This window comes from Hemitrygon akajei, chromosome 10, assembly GCF_048418815.1.
Source record: "Hemitrygon akajei chromosome 10, sHemAka1.3, whole genome shotgun sequence".
NCBI lineage: Eukaryota > Metazoa > Chordata > Chondrichthyes > Myliobatiformes > Dasyatidae > Hemitrygon > Hemitrygon akajei.
In genome coordinates this window covers 104,613,958-104,638,113 of record NC_133133.1, presented here as the reverse complement: position 1 = coordinate 104,638,113, position 24,156 = coordinate 104,613,958, and the positions used below count along the sequence as shown (strand labels likewise).

The window sequence follows — 24,156 nt, the reverse complement described above, 5'->3', positions numbered from 1 at the left end:
TATCTTCACTGGGTGTCTGCGCTGATTTTGTTCATTATGTACACTAGATGAATTCCTTCAATAACTGTTACAAACTAATAGTTTTATAGTATTGTAGAGCTATGGTAGTGTTCTAATTTGTTCTGTATTTCATTTAAATACATAATTTGTTACTCAGTGTCTTTATATTTAACCATTTTATGAAACTTCAGCTAATTGGGACAGCCTCCTAATTGGGCAAGATGTGTCCTTATTAAGTGGAATCCATGGTATTTTGTATTTATTTCTACATTGTACTGAACCAAGTGTTGTCCTACTAAGTAGTTCTATTGCAAGTAGTTGGATTATCAGCAGAAATTCATGTCTGCTGATGTAAACTTCATCAGTGGTATTGTTAGTTCATTGTGATGGAAGCTTATCAAGAGAAACAAAATGTAAAATATGATAATACTGTGTGAGATGGGGTTGAAGGAATAAATTAAAAGTTATATTTTTGCATTAGTGTGCCCATGGGAACAGTGATGGTTTAGGAATTGGCCTGTTTTTCTCCTCTCATCCTTTAATTTCCTTGCATGGAATAATCAGTCACATAAGTAACTTCTCCTCCCCGATGTCTTGTCCAAATATCCATCTTTCTTTTTAGACTTAAATGTATCTATTTTAATCTGAAAAGCATCATATCTATCTTTTTTTGTCTTAAGTACAGAAACATCTACACTGGTATTTAAAATTGTATGGAAAACCAAAGTACAAAGTTCAAAGTGAACTTATTATCAAAGTACATTTATGGCACCATATACTACCCTGAGATTCATTTTCTTTCTGGAATTCACAGTAGATACAAAGAAACACTATAGAATCAATTAAGAACTACACAAAGGCAAACAAACAACCAACGTGCAAAAGAAAAATTGTACAGATACAAGAAGAACAAAATAAGTAATAAATAATATTGAGAATGAGTTGTGTCATTGAAAGTGAGGCAATAGGTTGTGGAATCAGTTCAGTGTTGAGGTGAGTGAAGTTATCTCCTCTGGATCGTTGAGGGTTAATAGCTGTTTCTGAACCTGATGGTGACCACCCCAAGGCTTCTGTACCTCCTTCATGAAGGCAGCAGCAAGAAGAGAAGTACAGAATTTGAGATGGAAAAATGAATCAAGATTAAGATTTCCCGCAATAAATTACAATTAAAGCAATATGTGAGAATTGATTAAAATAGGAATTTAAACAGAAAAATGCCAGGCTGCTCCCCTCAGATAGAAAGGGAATTCACTGCCTCGTTGCTTCCTCCTGTTCTTCAGGTGTGGTAGTTACTCATACAATTGTCTCCAGACTTAAGCTAAACAAGCTTTTAAATTATAGAAACTTGGAACAATGCTAATCCATATAATTTTAAGTTTTTTTGTTCCGTTAACTTCTGTGTATGTGACTGCACAAATTCTAATGCTGATGAAAAGTTGGTGTGTCTAATAAAGCTGGGGAGATTCAGTGGAAGTAGTTCCTGTCACCTGTAACAATTCTGGTAAGGTTGAATAATATTCAGAGCTATTGATTCCAAGCTAATGCAGAGTTACTGAATCAGTAACACTGCTGGGAGACTTTTAGACTCAAATGTCAAAAGAGAAACCTGTACAGTCTTAAGTGAAGATCTACAAATGTGCATGCCCAGGCAGGTTAATAGATATAACAGTGAAGCTGGTAGAAATTGCACCTTTGTTCACTGTTTTGGGCCTTTATGATTCAGAAGCCATTATGTTTCTGATCTGAGGATCCAGAGACAAAACTGCGTGGAAGTTTTTTTGAATGTACTGATGGTTCATACGAGTAGACTGAACCATCTTGGGTTAGTGTCTCTATTCAGACTGGATTTCAGGTTCAACTCTTCACAAAGTTCATTTTAAATGCATAAACAAGTTTCAGTTTACAATATGCATTTGTCTTTGGCTTTAGAGATTCACCATTTCTACATTGCATGCATTGTCAAATACCATATTGCAAGTACAAGACTAAAGAGCACAGCAAAGTGAGAGCCACCCTCAAGCCCACCACACCATTTAATATGTTCATGGCTATTCTGCCCCACATTTCAACTTGCCTTCTCTGCCAGTTCCTCATTTTCAAAAGTGCTTTAAGTAGCTCCAATTGTATGGTCTCCAGAACTCTCTAATTTATAGAATTCCACACAAGAAAAATTTCTTATATCCCTTGATTTTAATTGTCCATCCCTTTGTTACCACATCCGAGTTCAAACTCCTCAACATCCCCTGTCAAGCCCCATTAGTATCTTGTATCTTTCAAGATCTCCCCTTTTTCCTCTAAATTCCAAAGTTAATCGAACCAAATTTGTTAGCCATTTGTGATAGAACAGCTCACTCATTCTAAGATTTGTCTAATAGAGATATGAGACCGCAGAGTCTGGAGTCCGGAGCAACACAAATGCTGCTCTTCCAACAGTTCCTTCAACAGATTATCTTGTTTAATGGGCCTCCTTTAGCCATGGTACTGTAGCGGTGTGTGTGACACTATTACAGCCTAGGACATCGGAGTTCAATTCTAGTACTGTCTGAATGGTGTTTGTATGTTCTACCGTGACTGTGTGGGTTTCTTCCAGGTGCTCCAGTTTCCTTCCATAGTTCAAAGACCTACTGATTAGTTGGTTAATTGGTCGTTGTAACTTGCCCTATGATGAGGCTAGTGTTAAGTAGGGCCTGTACTGCGTTATCTCTAAAAGTCTCTTGGACCCAGGTATCAGGTTGCAGCAAAGGGGCAAGTAATTTACAGTTCTCCATATTCCATTTGAGCAGTTCCATTAATTCCCTGTTTTGCAGGTCATGGAACATGCTTGACTTTTAAAAGCTATTGTAGGGCTTATGTGAAATGAGGTGACTCGCAGTGAAGTCTGTAAATATAGCTTTAGTTCTATTAATTAATCTTGGCAGAATATATAATAAGGCTGTAGAACAATTTGCTTTGTGCAATTTTTTTTGAAAAAGTAACATTCTCATTTGGACAATAAGAAGAAATTAGAAGGGTTTTAAGGTTGGAGACTTGATTTCCTGGAAGATATTTGAATGAGTTAGTTGAGATTGATTTAGAGTTTAATCAAGCAAAAATGTGCTGTTTGTCCTTATGATGGATTGTTGGGTTTTGATCATATTAGGAATCGAATTAGGACAAGTAATTTCTCAGGTTATGTATATTTGTGAACAATTTAAATTTGAGGATTACATTGAGTTTCATTTGGTCCTTGGGAAGAAAGAGCATTTTGCTTCTTGGATCTAATTTGTCATTCAGCAAGCTCACAGCTGATATGTAATCTGGTACCTTGCAGCCTGCTTTTTCATGAAACTTTTATACTTCCAGTGGAAAAAAAATACCGATTTACTTTTTTCCTAGATCTTAAAATGACCAATTAAATTTCATTGCCATTTTGCTGAAGATTTCAACATTTCTAACATCTCCATATAGTATTGTTTCTTAACTTCAGTCCTAAAACATCCTGACTGAATTATAGGCTCTACTCCTAATCCTAGATAGTGCAGTAATATCTTTTTATCTGGCCTATCTGTTCTCTTTACTGTCCTGAAAACTTCAAAGTTTCTTGTAACTTTCTAAATTAGCTCTCTTTGTAATTTAACCCGAGGAGTCCAGGTATCATTTAGACTAATCTGCATTCCTTTCAAGAACAATATAACTTCCAAACTAGGTGCAAATAAAATGTATAGATAAAAAGAAAACCTCTTCATGTCTATTTTTTGTTTTAAATTGCTTTATTGTGTAATTTCCTGTGGTGCAAATGTTCTTTGAGACTGCTGAGATTTTGGGTGTTGGCTGCCAGTGTTAATACCATAAGTGTTGGTCAGTCACAGAAACCTAAGGGATTCTTTATATTAAAATGATACGTAAAAAATCATGTGCATAGTGGTTAGCACAGTGCTTTACAGTACTAGCAACCTGGTTCAATTGCCACTGGAATGTAATTCCTGCTGTAAGGAGTTTGCATTTTCTTCCCGTGACCTCGTGTTTCCTCCAGGTGCTCCAGTTTCCTCCCATAGTCCAAAGATGTACAGATTGATAGATTAATTGGTCATTGTAAATTGTCCTGTAATTAGTCTGGGATTAAATAGAGGGTTGCTGGGTAGTGCGGCTCGAAGGTATCTCAATAGAATTAACATGGAAATGAAAAATTACTGATCATATTTCACTTTTTGGTTCATTGAATTATGCATAACACCAAGATCCTGCCAAATTCGGTCATTTCATGAAAGTTCACTGTGATATTACTGCATTTCACCATTTTGAGTTCTCTCTCCACCAACTTCGCTGAGAGTCAATTTCTGTGATTCAGCCTTGGGCATTGTATATGATTCGAATAGATCTAGTCTCATGTGGGAGCTTTATTCTGCCAGTTCTGCAGTTCTGATGGAGCAGGTGGAGAAAGTTGAGTAATCTACATATTAGTGGTTGAGAACCAATAGAGATTTGGCCTGGGATTGGAGGCTTTGGGAATACAACTGCCTTCAGGGAAGATATATCTGGGAGTTGAAGTCATAGTTATGGAAAGAGAAAGGGATTGGGGACAAACTGATAAAAAGGCTTTTTCCACTGAGGCTAGGGGAGAAAAAAACCAGAGGACATGGGTTAAGGGCGAAGGGGGTGAAGTTTAAAGGGAACATTAGGGAGGGGCTTCTTCACACGGAGAGTGGTGGGAGTGTGGAATGAGCTGCCAGATGAAGTGGTAAATGCGGGCTCACTTTTAACATTTAAGAGAAACTTGGGCAGGTACATGGATGAGAGGTGTATGGAGGGTTATGGGCCAGGAGCAGGTCAGTGGGACTAGGCAGAAAAATGGTTCGGCACAGCCAAGAAGGGCCAAAAGGTCTGTTTCTGTGCTGTAATGCTCTATGGTTCTAATAACCAACACCCATTAGTTACTCTAACCCAGTTTATTCTGCCCACCGAACACCCCTGCCCATCTTTATTGACGTACAGCAAGGAATAGGCACTTCTGACTCTTCGGGCAATCCCCTGATTTAATCCTAGCCTAAATCACAGGGCAATTTACAATGACCAATTAACCGATACATCTTTGGACTGTGTGATGAAAGCAGAGCACCCAGAGGAAACCCACACATTCATGGGTAGAAGGTACGAACTCCTTACAGGTAGTGATAGGAATTGATCTGGGTTGCCTGTTCTGTAAAGTGCCGTGCTAATCATTACACTACCATGCTGTCCTTTTCACTTACCCTAGATTGTACTGTGTGTCTGCACACTAGGGGTGATTTACGGGGGGGGGGGTGTAATTGACCATCAAACTGTATTTTCTTGGGATGTGGGAAGAAATTGGAGTGCCTGGAGATATACCCCACAATCACAGGGAGAATGTGTAAACTCCACAGAAGTCTGAGATCAGGATTGGACTTGGGTTACTGAAATTGAGGTAGCAGCTCTTCCAACTGCATCATAATGCTGCCCAGAACATGAAGGGAGTTACTAATCTCACTGTGAGAATAGAGAACAAACTTCATGGATTCAAAAGCATACCTTCCTACAGCATGTGTTTTTGACTTGGGTGGTTCATAGTGCTCACGGACCTTAAATGCGCACAGACATTTTGTGGAAGTAATGTCAAGATGTCTGCCTCCTGTGAACTAAGCATGTGTGGCAACCATGTGTCAGACCAGCAGAGAACCAGAACTGGATATCCTGATATGTGCACATCAAGAATCTGATAGCAATTAGTGTTTTGTTTTAATTTAACATTATTTGTGAAAATAAAGCATTAGAATTTCTATTTTTATAAACAGTTTGAATTTTCTGAGTTTTACAGAAAATATGTGAGTTTGTTGACATTTCTACTTGGACGATTTAAAACTGAACTCTGAAGTAAGATAGAGTAAAATCCTGCATCCAACTACCAAGTGCTGTTTTATGTGAAGCAAATTGGGTGGGGGGGGGGGGGGGGAGAGAAGCAACTTCTACAGTATCTTCAAAATAATTTGGTTATTGATCCCAGGATGAGCTTGTGTTTAACTAGATTTCTGTGTCATTTTTCTTTTAACAAGCACACTGTAAAATCAGCTGGTCTTGTTTTGATTAGGTAGTTCAGAAAATTATTTCCAGTTACTGTTATTTCTCAAAAGCGGACATAGCTTTTAAAAATCTTTATATACTCCTTTCACTTGATATCATTTTGATCTATATCTGATCTTTAGCTGCAGCATAACTGATTATAGGCTTTCCATTGAAATGTGGTGCATTTTCAGATACTTTTAGACCATGTCACAGGAGCAGAATTAGGTCATTTGGATCAAATCTGTTTATGTTGAGTTCCCTTGAATTGTCTAATCAAATGCCATGGGTAGATTGAATAATGAAGTTACACAACGATGAGCTATTTTGTCAGTGAGATTTTGTGCAACTGCATCTCTACATGCAGATGCAAGATTTAGTGTGGGTTGCATGTTAGTGAGCAAAAAAAAATCTTGCTTTGATAGCCATGGCAGTTGCATTTCGCCCTTTCTTATGCCCACGTTATATAAAACCCCATCTGGTTTAGCTTCCTTATCCTTTTAAACACCACTGTTTTGCATCTGTTTGATTTATCTGGAGTGGACTATGAAGGGATGCAGTGATATTTGATTGTATCTGCAAGTTTTGGATATGGTTAAGCTCTTGGAGGAAGTTTTGTTTTGAAAGTCAAAATGAAGGTGTGGGATACGTAACTGAAGCATAGTCAGATTCCATGACTTTTGTTTTAGCTGTGTTTTAAAGTTGTGAATCTGATTTATCAATGTTTTCTTCTGATGTAAGATAAGTTTTTCTTTTCCAGTTTTTAAAACTGAGGAATTGGGCTTTGCTCTCATTACTTTGGTTTTGGTATGCATTGTATATTGTTACATTTATTTGGATTTTGTCATAGTACCCATTCTGTAATTACTGACTATTTGGAGTCCAGTACAAACCTAGTTATGAAATGGCACTGTAGATTGCTCTTTTAAATTCAGTAAGTAATGCTGGTACTGCTTAATTTTGCATCACACCCTGTACCCCTCAACATTGGCATTTAGATGTGCTCTGAGCTGTCACTCGTGTTGAGTAACCGCGACAGATCAATTGCTCACTCTTGTATGGTTTATACAGTATATCTTATTCTCTAAAACAATTGAGTTGTATGCATAATGATTGGGACCAGCAGAAATGGTGTTAAATGTCTGATCATATCTGCTTTTATCATCTTTCCTGGCAAAGTTCCAGGCAACTTTTTAAAAAAAAAAGCACCTTGTTAATCGTCGGTTTAAACTTTCCTCAAACTCTTGCCTTCTAGTACTTGACATTTTCCACCTGGTGGGGAGGGGGGCTGGTTATCTACCCTATTCATGACTCTTAATTTCCTTCTGCAGCTTTTTTTTACTGTTACTAGATCCTTTCCATAATCTGAGCAGAACTGCACACAACTGTACCTTTCACAATTGCAAAATGTCACATCTCTTGTACTCAGTCCCCCTCCCCAAACTAGCTAAATGTTATCTTTACAGTGTTATTTACCCATGTTACCATTTTCAGGGAATTATGAACTTGCAGCCCATATTTCCTCTGTAGATCAGTGACTTTAGGTGACTCCGAATACATTACTCTCATTTGTCTGGATTAATTACCATTTCATGGCATTCTGCCCAGTTTTCCAGCTGATGATTTTCGCTCTATCTTTAGGTAATCATTCTTGCTGTCTGCAGCTCCACAAATGTTTGGTCATCAACAAACTTGCCATACCATAGACATTCTCGCCCAAGTTGGATCTAACAAGCTAGAGAAGTTCAACACCAATCAGGAAAACAGCCATCCACTGCAACCTCTACCTCTATCACTAAGCTAATCTTGGATTCAGTTTGCCGAAAAAAACTTGAATATTTTCCCATCAAGACCTTGTCAAAACCCTTGTTAAAACCAATCTAAATCATTGTCTACCACCTTGCCATCATCAATTTTCATTGTAAAATTGTATTTTTTTTAAAAAAACCTCCAGTTCATAAAGTAGAGTTTCTCATGCTGACTAGTAAGCTCTTATTTCCAGTTGATCATCATTCCTATTGTTTATTTTTAGTGATGCAGTGTGGAGTTGGCCCTTGAAGCTACAGCCCCTGACAACTCCGATTTAACCCTAACCTAATTATGGGACCGTTTACAATGACTAATTAACCTACTAACCGGTACGTCTTTGGACTGTGGGAGGAAACCGGAGCACCCAGGGAAAAGCCACGCATTCCACAGGATGACATACAGACTCCCTGCAGATGATGCCACAATTGAACTCTGCCCTGAGTTATATTAGCATTGCATTTCATTTGCTTTGTATCTGTACTTGACACAATGACAATAAAGTTGAATCTAATCTAATCTAATTTAGCGGCTAGGCTAGGCGAAGGGTCTCGGCCCGAAACGTCGACAGCGCTTCTCCCTATAGATGCTGCCTGGCCTGCTATGTTCCACCAGCATTTTGTGTGTGTAGCGGCTAGTCTACTGTTTTTACCTGCTATTAATATAAGGGTCCTCATTAGACCCTGGGGATTTGTTCACCTTTAATGTGTGCATCAATCTCTATCATATCTTCCTGATAGACTCAATATGTTTGTATCAGCATACACTGCCTGTAACTCTCCATCTCCCTGATCTTTCTCCCTGGTGAATACTGATACTGTTCATTTAGATTGTGGTGAGTATCTTCGCATTGATTTGAATAGAATTCATCAAAGACAATTAATGGTTTGTGAAAACACAAGAAAGCCTGCAGATGCTGGAAATCCAAAGCAATACACGCAAATTGCTGGAGGAACTCAGCAGGTCAGGCAGCATCCATGGAAATGAATAAACAGTAATGGTTTGGACCACGGCCCTTCAGGGCTTAAATCCTGATTGTAGTTGGTTAAAATGATTGATTAATGTGGTGACCTATTGCTTACCCCTCTTTCTGTGCTTCTGAAAGGTTCAGAGTAAATTTATTCGCACAGTTCATCACTTGACTTGGGTGAATGGAGTGCATTATGTTAATTTGCCATAATAGCCAAGGATACATTGTTCAGTTGATTCTTGTAGCAGAGTTGCTGGCTTGGGGATCCATGATGAAGCAAATGTCATTCCTCTTCCTAGTTCAACAGTAAAGAGAACTTACCTTATTTGAGCTAAGATTTAATGAGACTAGGAGCTGAACTTCAAAATGTATTCTAGAGCTGAACAAAGCATGAGAGCATATTAATCCTTTGTTACGTTTTTAAATACTCATCATAGATTAAACATTAAGTACAATCGGTCCTCCTTATCCGTGAAGGATTGGTTCTGGGACTCCTCGCGGATACCAAAATTCGTGGATGCTCAAGTCCCTTATTCAACCTGTCTCAATGCAGTGGACCTTGGGACTCAGCGGTGGAGATCTGAATCCGCAGTGTTTCTGTTCACGAAAATAATCACGATAACGATTGAAAATAAAGTGGAAATAATAAAGCAATTGGAAAGAGGTGAAATGACATCGGTCATTGGAAAAGCGTTAAGCTACGTTGGTCAACGATCAGAACAATTTTTAATGATAAAGTGAGAAAGGCTCTGCCCCGATGAAAGCTACAATTATTACTAAGCAACGCAGTGGTTTAATTATTGGGTTTTGGGGTTTTGGGTTTTTGATCCTCCACATCAACCTGGCATGGTGGAGAGCGCACTCGATAGCGGTCTGTCGCTGGATCGAACTTGGGAACTTCTGTTCCCGAGCCCGGCGCTGAAACATGCGTTCTGAAGCGTTTTATATGCATAGAAAGATAAAATATATACTACTGTAGATGCCGGATTATAAGCCGCTACTTTTTTCCCAGCTTTGAACACTGCGGCCTTTACTACGGTGCGGCTAATGCATGGTTTTTTTTCATGCCGCCAAAAACATTTTGCCTCGTAACAGTAGACCAATAAAATTGATGAGTAGTTCACAGAGGTCCAATGAAATTGTACGATAAATCAAGCGCACTTTCACAATTAAATTATTGTAAATCAGTCATTTGTACTCACCCTCATCAACATGGAAAACACTCGAAGAAAAGCATTGTGCTGCCTTTATGGCAGTTATTTAGTTTATAATATTTTCGCTTAGTAATTCATTTGTTAGTATTTTCTAGTTAAAGTTAGAAGTGTTTTAAGTATATTTGTTTTCTGTACTACATCCCGGGATGGTATGACGTCATATCCGGTTTCGCCGCGTCTTGTGGGAAAATACCGGTTTGCGATAAACGGAAAGGTGGGGGGCGAGCGCATTAGACCCGAGCGAAAACGCTGCTTTTAAGTTAAAGGCGATCAATAACTTTTCCTGGTAGGCTGCAGTACATATTTTTTTACCAGTCGTTAGGAGATATTGGAATGTTGTTCGTGCACTGTTCAGTAAAAAAGTATACGCAACGTAATTTGTGTGTTACCGATACGTATGTATATTTAAAAGTAGCCGTGTTACAGGCACGGTTCGAAAAAAAGCATTTGCAATATGTATTTGTTTATGTTACCATACGGATTTAATTAAAAGTTAAAAAATCCTCACGTGTAATATCTTTCTGTGTAAATATCTCATATTACAGCGTGGGACACCTGCGGCTTAAAATCCGGTGCGGCTTGTACAAGTACAAAATTGATTTTCTTTCTAAAATTAGAGCCTGCGGCTTTTAATCAGGTGTGCTCTGTAGTACGGAATCTACGGTATATACTAAGACAAATGTTTGACTAACTGACACTAAATAATAGCGGATGTACCTGTTCCGACTTAATTCGGTTCCGATTTTTTTCGATCCCGATCCACGATAACCCACACACATCCTCCCGTATACTTTAAATCATCTCTAGATTACTTATAATACCTAATACAATGTAAATGCTATGTAAAATAGTTGTTATACTGCATTGTTTAAAGACTAATGACAAGAAAAAAAGTCTGTACATGCTCGAATAACAAGTGCTGAAAGAGCACTTCCGGGGTTTCGTGATTCACGGTTGAATTCGCGGATAAGGAGGGCCGACTGTATCTGTAAATTTACAGGTTCTGGATTCTGATTATGTGAAGCAGAGTGACCCTAGAGCTGGTCATTCTGTAGTAGCTTTTAAAGAAGTCCATTAATTTCTTCTCTCATTTGGTAGCATCACATGAGAGCAAATTTAGATGAGCGACCATTTTAATCAATTGAGATTTTAATGCACAGGATTACATTTCTGTTAACCCATCTACATGCTTCTTTGCTTTTTGGTTATTGACTCAATCAACAGTAGAACGCTGTCTGCTCTATATTAACCATTTGCCTTTCAAAGCCAAATGCTTTTTTGAAAAGTAATTTTTCTGTATCTTAACACCACCATGTAAAATGTCTTTAACTTTGCATATTTCCTGTTAGAAATTTGCATTTCTACTTGGATTAGGTATGTATAGCAAACATTGTATCCTCTGGGTGGTAATTTGCTTAAAAATTTAATATTTAGACTAAGGTCTGACAAGAATAGGTTGTGTTGATTTTAAAAATACATATTGATATTTTATGCCTATGTTTTTAAGTTTATTTCAAAAGTTCTATCTCCTAAAGGGTTTTTGCCTAATTGTTTTTATTTTCATCTGTAGATCCAATAACAAAATTTCTGAAGTGCTATCTGAACAGCTGATGTCATTTCAATCCATGGAAACACTTGATCTCAGTAACAATCAGATTTTTGAATTGAAGAAGTTTCCTCATTTACCACTTCGATATCTGTAAGTGTATTAAATATATTCTCTGAGCTTAAGGAGTTGAGCTTTAGCACAGGTAGTTTTTAACACTAGGCAGAAAAATCTTGTATGTATAGAGAGTCTGTTTGCAATGACAAATCCTTCTTGAGTGGATTTCTCAAAGTTCAAAGTACCTATATCATCACATACAAGCCGTTCACAGTAAATAAAAAGCTCAATGGAATCAGTGAAGGGCTGCACCCAATAGGGCAGATCATCAATATGTAGGAAAAAAGACAGACAGCTAAAACAAAAGAAAACAAGACATAATACATAACAACAGATGTTGAGAACATGAGAGGAAGAGTCCTCGAAAGTGAGTCCACAGGTTCAGTGGTGGGTTGAGTGAAGTTATCCCCTCTGGTTCAAGAGCTCGGATGGTTGAGGAGTAATTAATTACCTAAACCTGGTGGTGTTGGTCCTGATGCCCCTGTACCACTTTCCTGATGGTAGCAGCAAGAAGAGAGCATGGTTTAGTTGGGGGCCCTAGCTGGATGTTACTTTCCTGCTACAGCACTGCCTGTAGCTGTGCTCTGTGGTGAAGAGAGCTTGTAAATCAATTGGTTTCCCTAAATTTTCTTTTTGGAAGAATAGATACTGCTCTGAGATTACTCTGGCATAAGTGCCTATAATGACAAACAACTTGAATTAATTTTGTCTGTTGGGTATTTAATACAAAATGTACTGAATTTCTTCCTGAGATGGCATTAAAACAAAAGCAGTGATTAGGAGGGGTATTTTCTAAGGAAAGCTGATTATGGAGAGGCTACAGGAGATTGAATGATCAAGAGTGTATTGTATACAGAGCTTTAAGCAGGACTGAAGGTCAGTAAAGTTAGAGCAGATGACAAGGACTTGGTTATGGGTAATGATGACCGTCCCTATACATTCGTGGAATTTCCCACAGATAAGAAGGTTATTAATTCATCCGTGTAGCTATGAAAATCCATGAGCAGAAGATTATGAAAATTTCAGCCACAAGACCTGCTAAAGATTGTATGAGATTGAAGATTAATTCATAAGTTATCATGAATAATATTGACAACTTGTAATGATATATTTGATTCCATGGTACAAATTAATAAACTTTATACTATAGAATAGTTGACCAAATTAGTGTGCAATTAAATCAAAATATGAATTAAGCTGTCTCAAATTTCCTTGGACTACAAGTTGCCTTCAAATTAATTGAAGGAAACTCTGTTTTTGTTTGTAATATACTGGTGTGCATTATTCACATTTAAATACATAAAGAACAAAAGAAAACACTATTTTCTAGAGTGTTTCAGATTGCAGAGAATACGATACAAATATTTTTGATGTCATATAAAACTGTTAAAAATAGTAAGGATGCTTGCCCATAAGTGGGATGTAGCCCTGCATTCAAGGCTACTGAGCTGGATAAACTTTGCCTTGCTCAGAGGACTTTGTTTTTTGAGAATGCATAGGCATGGAGCCATTGGCCAGTTTCAGCAATCAGCTTAGATTTGTTCAATAAACAGTGTTATGAAAGTCTTTTGAAATACTTTTACAGTAGTGTAACCAAAAGTGTGATGTTTAGGTATATCAACAATAACAAAATAACCACTCTGGATCCTGGGTGCTTTGACAATCTTTCCAATACTCTACAAGTTTTGAAGTTGAACAGGAACAAGATTTCGGCTATTCCTTCCAAGATGTTTAAGCTGCCACGTCTCCAACACTTGTAAGTTTGTGTTGTACCAAAATTACATAAGATACATAATCAAATGGAATTTTGATTTAAGTGCTTGTTTTTTTAATACTCTCCCCAAGCTGATATTACTCATCTTTGCTTAAAGTAAAAATACTATAAGATCAATTATTTTTTGTTTTTCTGCAGGGAACTTAGCCGTAACAAAATTAAAAAAGTGGACGGCCTTGCATTTCAAGGGCTCAGTGCTTTGAAATCTCTTAGATTACAGCGAAATGGCATTAGTAAGCTCATGGATGGAGCTTTCTGGGGACTAAGCAACATCGAGATTTTGTGAGAACAGTTTGTAATTACTTGATATTTGTGTATGAATAATTACATTGCCCAAAATAGAACTCATTTGTAAATCTTTAAATGTTGTGGAAGATTTTATTTGGAGCTTAATAAGCTATAGATGGCCTCACTACAGTTTTAACCAAAGTTTTATGTTAAACAATGAAGAACTTGGTTCAGCAAAATATGTGAAAACTTGTTTGTAAAATGAGCTGCTTTCTACCTTTTTGGCCTCGCAGTTGGCTCTCATTCCAGAAAATCTAGCCACATGGCCTCATTGCTTTAAATTGCTTTTTAACTGCATGACAAACAGGTAAAAAAAACCAATAAAACCCAATTTTCAGCCTAATGCATGTTAATATTTTCTCTGTTTTTTCCCAGACAACTGGATTTTAACAATTTGACAGAAGTAACGAAAGGATGGTTATACGGCTTGCTGATGTTGCAGCAACTCAATCTCAGCCAGAATGCCATCAGCAAGATCAGTCCAGATGCCTGGGAGTTCTGCCAAAAACTCAGTGAGCTGTGTGTACCTTTTTATTCCATTCCAGTTTCTTTGTGCATATCATGCCAAAATGTTAGCTCTGTGATTGAGATTTCTTTCATTTAAAAATTTCACAAGGATGACCAAAGCTCTGTTTCTTATGAGACGTGAGATGCAAGATTTTTAAAACCACAAATGACTTGCTGTTTCTGTGGTGGGTGAGATTTTGTTTTTTAATTTTGGAGCTGTCTGCTCAAATGAGACTTGTTGGTAATTTAATACCCTGTGATTTGGAAAACATCTTGGAATCTAGCTAAAAAACGTACAAATTGTTCAATGGTTTATACCTTGCATTTTATGAAGCCAGCTCACGTGCATAGAGAGACAGGAATTTTCCCGATTTCATGATCAACAATCCTGCATCAACCAGTACCATCAAAATCCAGTTGGTCTCATTTGCTTTTTATGGATCATTTCCTGTTTAGTTGGCTGCAGAGCACCTTACAAAATTTTAGTGATATGTTAGTGGATTATAAAATCAATCCTTCACGGTCTGTAATGAGTTTGTATGTTTTCGCTGTAACTGCATGCTTTTCTTCTGGGTGCTCCATTTTTCTCACACATTCTGAAAATGTGGGTTAGATCAATTGGTCACATAGGTATAATTATAAACATATAACCATATAACAATTACAGCATAGAAACAGGCCATCTCAGCCCTCCTAGTCCATGCCGAAAGCTTACTCTCACGTAGTCCCACTGACCTGCACTCAGCCCATAACCCTTCATTCCTTTCCTGCCCATATACCTATCCAACTTTTTTTTAAATGACAAAATCGAACCTGCCTCTACCACTTTTACTGGAAGCTCGTCCCACACAGCTAATACTCTCTAAGTAAAGGAGTTCCCCCCTCATGTTACCCCTAAACCTTTGCCCCTTAACTCTCAACTCATGTCCTCTTGTTTGAATCTCCCCTACTCTCAGTGGAAAAAACCTATCCACGTCAACTCTGTCTATCCCCGTCATAATTTTAAACACCTCTAGCAAGTCCCCCCTCAACCTTCAACGCTCCAAAGAATAAAGACCTAACTTGTTCAACCTTTGTCTGTAACTGAGGTGCTGAAACCTAGGTAACATTCTAATAAATCTCCTCTGTACTCTCTCTATTTTGTTGACATCTTGCCTACAATTCGGTGACCAGAACTGTACACCATGAGGACAGAATGGCCTGTCACGGTTGTATCTCTAAATAAATTTATTTCATCTCGCATACCTTGCGGCTTTTCAGTAAGTAGTGTGATGAAACCGGATAACTATCTTTTGATTAGTTGCAATAACAATGATCTCATTAAGATAGAAACTGTCCAAAGCGTACACTATTATTCTTAATGTTGATTACTTGCACATAAAAAATGTACTAGATTAGCTCTTTGTATGCAGGAGAGGGAGAATTCAATAAAATCCTTAGCTTTTATTAGGTCTGGACCCTAGCAGACTTTTGCTGGCATGGAATAGGTGCCAAAGAACACTTAATTCAGTGGTCACTGACCAGACCCTGGTGACCTCAAATTCTGTAGGAGTTGACGGTATAGGATTTTCATAGTACCGTAGATTCCGGACTACAGAGCGCACCTGATTAAAAGCTGCTGGCTCTAATTTTAGAAAGAAAATCAATTTTGTACTTGTACAGGCCGCACCGGATTTTCGGCCGCAGGTGTCCCACGTTGTAATATGAGATATTTACACAGAAAGATATTACACGTGAGGATTTTTTAACTTTTAATTAAATCCATATGGTAACATAAACAAATACATATTGCAAATGCTTTTTTTCGAACCGTGCCTGTAACGCGGCTACTTTTAAATATACGTTGCGTATACTTTTTTACTGAACAACATTCCAATATCTCCTAACGACTGGTAAAAAATATATATACTGCAGCCTACCAGGAAAAGTTATTGATCGCCTTTAACTTAAAAGCAGCGTTTTCGCTCCGCCGCTCGCCCCCCGCCTTCCCGTTTATCGCAAACCGGCATTTTTCCCACAAGACGCGGCGAAACCGGGTGTGACGTCATAGCATCCCGGGATGTAGTACAGAAAACAAATATAGTTAAAACAGTTCTAACTTTAACTAACAAATGAATTACTAAGCGAAAATATTATAAACTAAATAACTGCCATAAAGGCAGCACAATGCTTTTCTTCGAGTGTTTTCCATGTTGATGAGGGTGAGTACAAATGACTGATTTACAATAATTTAATTGTGAAAGTGCGCTTGATTTATCGTACAATTTCATTGGACCTCTGTGAACTACTCATCAATTTTATTGGTCTACTGTTACGAGGCAAAATGTTTTTGGCGGCATGAAAAAAACCATGCATTAGCCGTACCGTATTAAAGGCCGCAGAGTTCAAAGCTGTTCAAAATGTGGGAAAAAAGTAGCGGCTTAAAATCCGGAATCTACGGTAGTTCATTTCAGGCAAATCCTCTAGAATATTCATCATCGGTCAGCTTTTGTACTGTGTCCTTAGGTGAAAAACAGTAATGTATCTCTTTTAATGTGAATAGTGCATAGATTAACAATTCCATCTAGCTCACCTATGCATAATCATGCTTTGCACTGCTTCTAATGTTCCCACTTTAGCAAATTGGGTGGTTTCCCTGCTGTTGCTGGAAACAAACTGTCACTGTCGGAGGCACATTTTTAATTTTGACTTTAGGAGCTGATAAAACTGGATCAACACATTTGTAGCCGTTCTGTACAGACTGATTCTATATTTTAATAAAGGTGACCAGATCTAACTATAGCAAATAAAAGGAATAAATGAAATTTGCAGGATTCTTGCTGAGCAGTCGAGAATATTCTAACAATGGGTTTAAACAAGTCTATTGGCTTTCTAGCACACTACTACTGCTGTGTAAAACATACTCTAAAGTACACCTGACAGCTGAAATTTGAACACTTGTAGTTATACTGATTCAAAGGTCCAATTTAATGTCAGAGAAATCTACAATATACATCCTGAAATGCTTTCTCTTCGCAAACATCCACGCAAACAGAGAAGTGCCCCAAAGAACGAATGACAGTAAAATGTAAGAATCCCAAAGTCCCTCCCAGCTCCCCTTCCTCCCGCACGTAAGCAGCAGTGAGCAACAATCCCCCCACCAGCAAAAAAAAACGAGCATTGACACAGTCACCAGCACTGAGTACTCAAGCATGAACAAAGCAGTAGCAAAGACATAGACTTGCAGTTACCCCAAAGACTTCACATTTCACCCGGTATTCGACATACCACAGGCTTGCTCTCTCCCTAATAACGGAGAAGGAGGTGTCTCCATTCTCCCAGTGAATAGGGAGACATAACAAATAGCTCGCTGGTTTACGATGTTGGAAGTCTGTTGCATCGTTTTTTTTTCAAGCTCCGTGCCTAAAGATCGCAAAAATCTCAGATCTTCAGGCAGATATCCCAACTCCCTTGATAACACATGGGCGTCCTGCTGTGACACCGAATCTCGATCCACCCATCTCCAGAGCTTCCAAATCTGAGCCGGACTCTCAGGACGGACCCTTGGCGTGCTAGACAATTGACAGTGTTTAAACCCTGAGAACGGGTCCCATTCCTGCCAAGAACTAAATTCAGCATGTAACTCCAGGTCAGGGTCTTCAAAAGAACCCTGAAAGGAAAAAATAAAGATATTAAAAATGGAAATAGAGCTGTTTCCGAAGATGCAAGCAAAGAAGTCGCTGTTTAGCACCATATTAACTTTGCTCTGCCTCCCTCTGATACTTAAAATAATAAATGTTAATTTGGTGAATTAGGCACTGCCGGGACTTGTTAACATTGACATTTCTGTCAACCATATTCTCAGTTGCTCTCTTAAGAGGAATTCTACAATTTGCTGATTTTATGACCTTGAACAATAAAAATCTACAGATAATTTGAATATTGGGTGGGGTAATGAGTAAAAGTCTCCTCTTTAGCAGAAAGCATTTATTCCTGGGGTCTACATGTATCCTCCTGATGGCATTCAATACCAGTCAGCTGTAATCCTGCCCATACCACAAATTTACTGAAGTAAAGCATGCCTCTTTGCTGAATAACCAGACCAGGGATCAAACCATTTCATTCCTAGTAGTCTAACTGGTCTCTAGGGAAATTTAATGGACTGAGAGAAAAAGAGTTTGAGAGTACTTAAATACACTGAATGGCCACTTCATGTATACCTGGGATGACTGTTGGTGCCAGATGGGGTGGTTTGAGTATCCCAGAAACCACTGTTTTCCTGGGATTTTCACAGACATTCTCTAGAGTTTACAGAGAATGGTGCGAGAAGAAAAAAAATCCAGTGAGCGACACGATCCTGTGGGCAAAACATCTTGCTAATGAGAGAGGCTAGACTAATTCAAGCTGACAGGAATACGGCATTAACTTGAGTAACCAGTCATTGCAACACTGGTGTGCAGAAGAGCATCCCTGAATGCACAACACATTGAGGTGGATCAGCTACAGCAGCAGAACACCACAAGCGTACACTCGGTGGCCACTTTATTAGGTACAGGAGGGAGCAAGTAAAGTGGTCTGAGTGTATACTGAGTATGAATTGTGCAGCAGTCATTTTGCTTTCTGTATGACGTTATTGTTTCCCATTGACAGGGATGTATCATTTAATGAGCTGACACGTCTAGAGGATTCCAGCTTTGTTGGTCTGAGTCTGCTCGGGCAGTTATATATAGGAAATAACCAAGTCAGCTACATTGCTGATGGTGCCTTTGGAGGACTAACCAGCTTACACAGTTTGTAAGTTTTTGTTTTTCTATTTGTAGTGTATGGCTTAATTATTTTTGGGTAATTTAAGATGCATTTATTTTTGCTATACAAAATACCTAAATACATTTTTAGTCACCACAAATTGCTTTCATGATGAAGAACCTAAGTGTTACAAAATCAGCTTCATGTTTGTAAGCATTGTTTGCATGTTATCAGTTGGTGCATTGTCTTTAATTTTATACCACGTGTTTTGAAGGTGAGCCATAAGTAGGCCTTGCATGTTCAAGGCAAATTTTTTCCAATAATAAAAATGTATTTCTAGCTGGATGCCTCTGTGTGGTAATGTGCCAGGCAGAAGAGCTTAAATAGCAAACTGCCTCTTAAAGCATGTAAACTGTTATAAATACAGTTTCAAAGCCTTATGATCATCAGGATTCACTTATCTTGCATAACTGCTTGATAGTATTTTTATTGTTGGCAAACTTCAGTATTCCCTTCATCAAAACACACAAAATGCTGGAGGAACTCAGCAGGCCAGGCAGCATCTATGGACAAGAGTACAGTTGACCGTCCACAACAATATTACTGTATGCAGCATAATGGGAATGATAGTCTCAGGTACCCATGTCAGGGCTATTCTGTAGGGCACTAGACACTGTCACTTTGTATAGCTGACTTTATCCAATCAGTATTTGTAAATCACGTGTTCATTGTTTGCAGTAGAGCCCCAAAACAGGGAAAATTATAAAGCATAAGAAACTAAAACTTCAGAAACTGAAACCTCAGGAGTTCAAAAGTGTTCATCCCCCTTGTTCAGTACTTCGTTGAATCACTTCTCACGGCTATTACAGCCAGTAGTCTTTGGACAAGTCTCTATTCATTTGCACAACATGATGGAGCAAGATTTGCCCATTCCTCCTTGTAAAATTGCTCGAGCAGTGCCAGGCCAGACTAGTTGGGCTTGTGGTGCTGGACAGCAATCTTGAGGTCTTGCCAGTGATATTCAACGGGGTTAAGGTCAAGAATCTAGCTGGGCTACTCAAGGGCATTAATTTTCTTCATTTGAAGCCACACCACAGTTCTGGCAGTGTGCTTTGAGTCATTGTCTTGCTGAAAGACCAACTTCCTCCAAGTTTAAACTTTCTGTCAAAGGCTAGCAGGTTTTTATCCAGGATCTCTCTGTATTTTGCAGCATTCATCAATTCTGACCAGATTTCTAGTCACTGCTACTGAAAAGCATAACCAGAGCATAAGACCATAAGATACAGGAGCAGATTTAGGCTATTTGGTCCATCGAGTCTGCTCCATCATTTCATCATGGCTGATTTAATTTTCTTCACAACCCTAATCTCTTTCCTCCTTCCTGTATCCCTTCATGCCCTGACCAATCAAGAACCTATCAACCTCTGCCTTAAACATACATAAAGACATGGCCGCCACAGCTGCCTGTGGCAAAGAATTCCACAGATTCACCACTCTCTGGCAAAAGATTCCACCTCATCTCTATTCTAAAAGGACACCCTTTCTATTCTGAGGCTGTGCTCTTAGACTCTCCCTCTGTACATTCTCTCCACATCCATTCTGTCAAGGCCTTTCACTATTTGATAGGTTTCAGTGATGTCACCCTTCATTCATTTGAATTCTAGTGAATGCAGGCCCAGAGCTATCAAACGCTCTTCATATAATAAGCCATTCAATCCTGAAATCAGTTTTGTGAACCACCTTTGAACCCTCTCCTTTTTAAGGTAAAGGGCCCAAAACTGCTCACAATATTCTAAGAGAGGCGTCAACAAAGTTTTATAAAGTCTCAGCATTGCATCCTTGCTTTTATCTTCTAGTCCTCTTGAAATAATGGTAACATTGCATTTGGCTTCTTCACCCCAGATTCAACCTACAAATTAACCTATAGGAAATCCTGCCCAAGGACTCCCAAGTTTCTTTACAGCTCAGTTTTTTTTTCTTTCCATTTAGAAAATAGTCAAACCCTTTAACTTCTACCAAAGTGCATGACCATACACTTATGACACTGTATTCCATCTGCTTTTTCATTGCCCATTCTCATATGTCCTTCTGTAGTCTTCTCTACTTTCTTAAAACTACCTGTCCCTCCACCTATCTTCATATCGTCTGCAAACTTTGCAACAAGGCCATCAATTCCATCATCCAAATCATTGATATATAATGTAAAAAGACTCGGTCCCAAAACAGACCCCAGTGGAACACCACTAGTCCCTGGCAGCCAGTCAGAAAAGGCTTCCTTTATTCCAGCTCTTTGCCTCCTGACAGTCAGCCACTGCTTTTTCCATGCTAGAACCTTTCCTGTAATACCAAGGGCTCGTAGCTTGTTAAGCAGCTTCATGTGTGGCACCTAGTCAAAGGCTTTCTGAAAATCCAAGTACATAACATCAACCAATTCTCCTTTGCCTATCCTGATTGTTATTTCTTCAAAAATTCCAGAAGATTTGTAGGGTAAGATTTTCCCTTGAGAAAGCCATGCTGATTATGCCCTATATTATCATGTGCCTCCAAGTACCCCGAAACTATATCCTTAACAATTGATTCCAACATCTTCCCAACCTTTGAAGTCAAACTAACTGGCCTATAGTTTCCTTTCTTCAGCCTCTCTCCCTTGAAAAATGGAGTGACATAAGCATTTTTCCAGTGTTCCAGAACCATTCCAGAATCTAGTGATGCTTGAAAGATCACTGCTAATGCCTCCCCAATCTCTTCAGCCAGCTCTTTCAGTATAATGCTACCTCCATCATACTCTACAGTAGAAATGGTGTTACCTGGCTGATGTACAGTATTAGATTTATGCTGCATGTACCACTTAGCATTGAGGTTAAAAGTTCCACTTTGGTCTCATTTGACCACAAGACCTTTTACCACATCTTTGCAAAGTGTCACTTAGAAGATACTGTAAAGTCTTTAAGGGCAAAGGTATGCCTTTTTTTTTTTAGCCAGAGCTTCTACCTTACCACTCTTCCATAAATACCCTATTTTTGCAAGGCCTTGGAAATTGTGGAGCCAGTTACAGCCACTGACTTCTGCAGCTCACGCAGTGACTGCTGGTATCATGTAGCCTCTCTAACAAGTGCCATTCTTCGGCATCTAAGTTTAGAGGAGTAGCCTGACACTTCTACTTTTTCCATGATGGACTGTACTCAGCTCTGAGGGAGTTTTAGTGACTTTGAGATGGTATGGCACCCTTCCCCAGGCTTGTGCTTCTCTGTTATCATTTCATGATAACATCATAACTTGTCATGAATGTTCTTTTGTCTTCATTTTGGTGTATTGAAAATCTACCAAACTGTTGGAAATTAGAGAGAGGGGGTATTATGAATTCATTGAAAGCTGGTGATCCTTCAATTTTCTACATCAATAAATTGAGTGAATTGGTATGGAAATGTATTGCTTCTGAGAAAAGTTAGTGTAAGTACAAAGGGGATGAATACATTTTCAGCCTCCATTTTCTTTTTTTAGTTTTTAGTAAATTGTTGACAAGTTCTGGATGTTTTTTATTTTACATGATGCACAAAGGTTTGAATTTGGCTTTTTTGACACTGATCAACAGAAAAAGACTCGTGTCAAAGTGAAAGCAGATCTCTACAAAGTGATTTAAATTAATTACAAATATAAAACACAAAATATTTGATAGCATTAGTATTCACCAGCAATTATAACCTTGAGTCTGTCTGAACAGATGTCTATCAGTTTTGCACATCTGAACACTGTAATCTTTCCCCAGTCTTTATATAACTGCTCAACCTCTGGTAGATTGCATAGGGATCGTGAGTGAACAGCCCTTTAAGTACAGCTACAAATTCTCAATTATATTGAGGTCTGGTCTCTGACTTGGCCACTCCAGGGCATTAACTTTGTTGTTTTTAAGCCATAAGTCATTGTCTTGGTGGAAAACAAATCTCCCAAGTCATGGTTCTCTTGCAGACTGCATCAGTTTTCCTCCAGGATTTCCCTGTATTTTGCTGCATTCATTTTACCCTCTACTTTCATAAGCCTTCCAGGGCCTGCTGCAGTAAAGCAGCCACCATCATGCTTCACAGGAGAGATGGTGTGTTTTTGATTATGTGCAGTGTTGGCTTTTGCCAAACATAGCGTTTAGTCTGATGGCTGAACAGCTCAGTTTTGGTTTCATCAGATCATAGACCCTTCTTCCAGCTGAGTTTAGAGTCTCTCATATACCTTCAGAGATTTCATGTGAGTTTTCTTTTTCCTCAACAGCGTCTTTCTCTTTGCCATTCTCCCATCAACCCGTGACTGGTGAAGCACTTGAGCAACAGTTGAATGTGCAGTCTCTCCCATTTCAGCCACTGAAGCTTGTAACTCCCCCAGTGTTGCCATAGGTGTCCTGGTGATCTCCCTTACTAATCCCCTTCAGTCACTCAGGTTTTTGAGCTCAGCCTGCTGTAGGCAGATTTATAGCTTAGTCATATTCTTTCCATTTCTTGAGGATTGACTTAACTGTACTCCAAGGGATATTCAGTGATTTGGAATTTTTCTTGTATCCATCTCCTGGCTTGTGTTTTTCAATAACCTTTTCAGAGAGTTGCTTGGAGAGTTCTTTTGCCTTCATGGTATAGTTTTTGCCAGGATACTTGCTGACCAGTAGTTGGACCTACCAGATACAGATGTATTTTTACTATAATCAATAGAAACACCTTGACTGCACGTGCTGATCTCAATTTAACTAATTATGTGACTTCTAAAACCAATTGGCTACACCAGTGATTTTGTGTATCATGTTAAAGGGTGGTGAATACTTATGCAATCAATAATTTTGTGTTTTGTATTTGTAATTTAGATCACTTTGTTTTCACTGTGACACAAAAGTGTCTTTTTCTGTTGATCAGTATCAAAAATCCAAGTTAAATCCACTGTGATTCAATATTGTAAAACAATAAAACATGAAAACTTCCAAAGGGCGTGAACACCTAATGCCCTGAGAAAGAGGAAGGAAAACAAATCATACAAATAATGAAAGCAAGCAACAGCATTCCAAACCAAATGGTGTCCGTAGAGCAGCTGAAGTAGTCACGGTCTCAGTTTATGTAGCGGGGCAAATTGCTGCAAAGCTCGCAGACATGTCATGTATGGCATTCGGCGTGGTCTCAGAACC

At 38.6% G+C, this 24,156-nt stretch overlaps 1 protein-coding gene across 1 annotated transcript in view; it reads left to right on the top strand.

Annotated features, from left to right (window-relative positions):
- The window catches only part of lrig3 (leucine-rich repeats and immunoglobulin-like domains 3), a 67,514-nt gene that overhangs the window by 28,886 nt on the left and 14,472 nt on the right, over positions 1-24,156 (top strand). Inside the window, exons 4-8 of the mRNA XM_073058724.1 lie at positions 11,615-11,743; positions 13,320-13,463; positions 13,620-13,763; positions 14,145-14,288; positions 18,906-19,049. Of these exons, the coding sequence (XP_072914825.1) occupies positions 11,615-11,743; positions 13,320-13,463; positions 13,620-13,763; positions 14,145-14,288; positions 18,906-19,049 (705 nt within the window). The remainder of the gene's footprint in view (positions 1-11,614; positions 11,744-13,319; positions 13,464-13,619; positions 13,764-14,144; positions 14,289-18,905; positions 19,050-24,156) is intronic.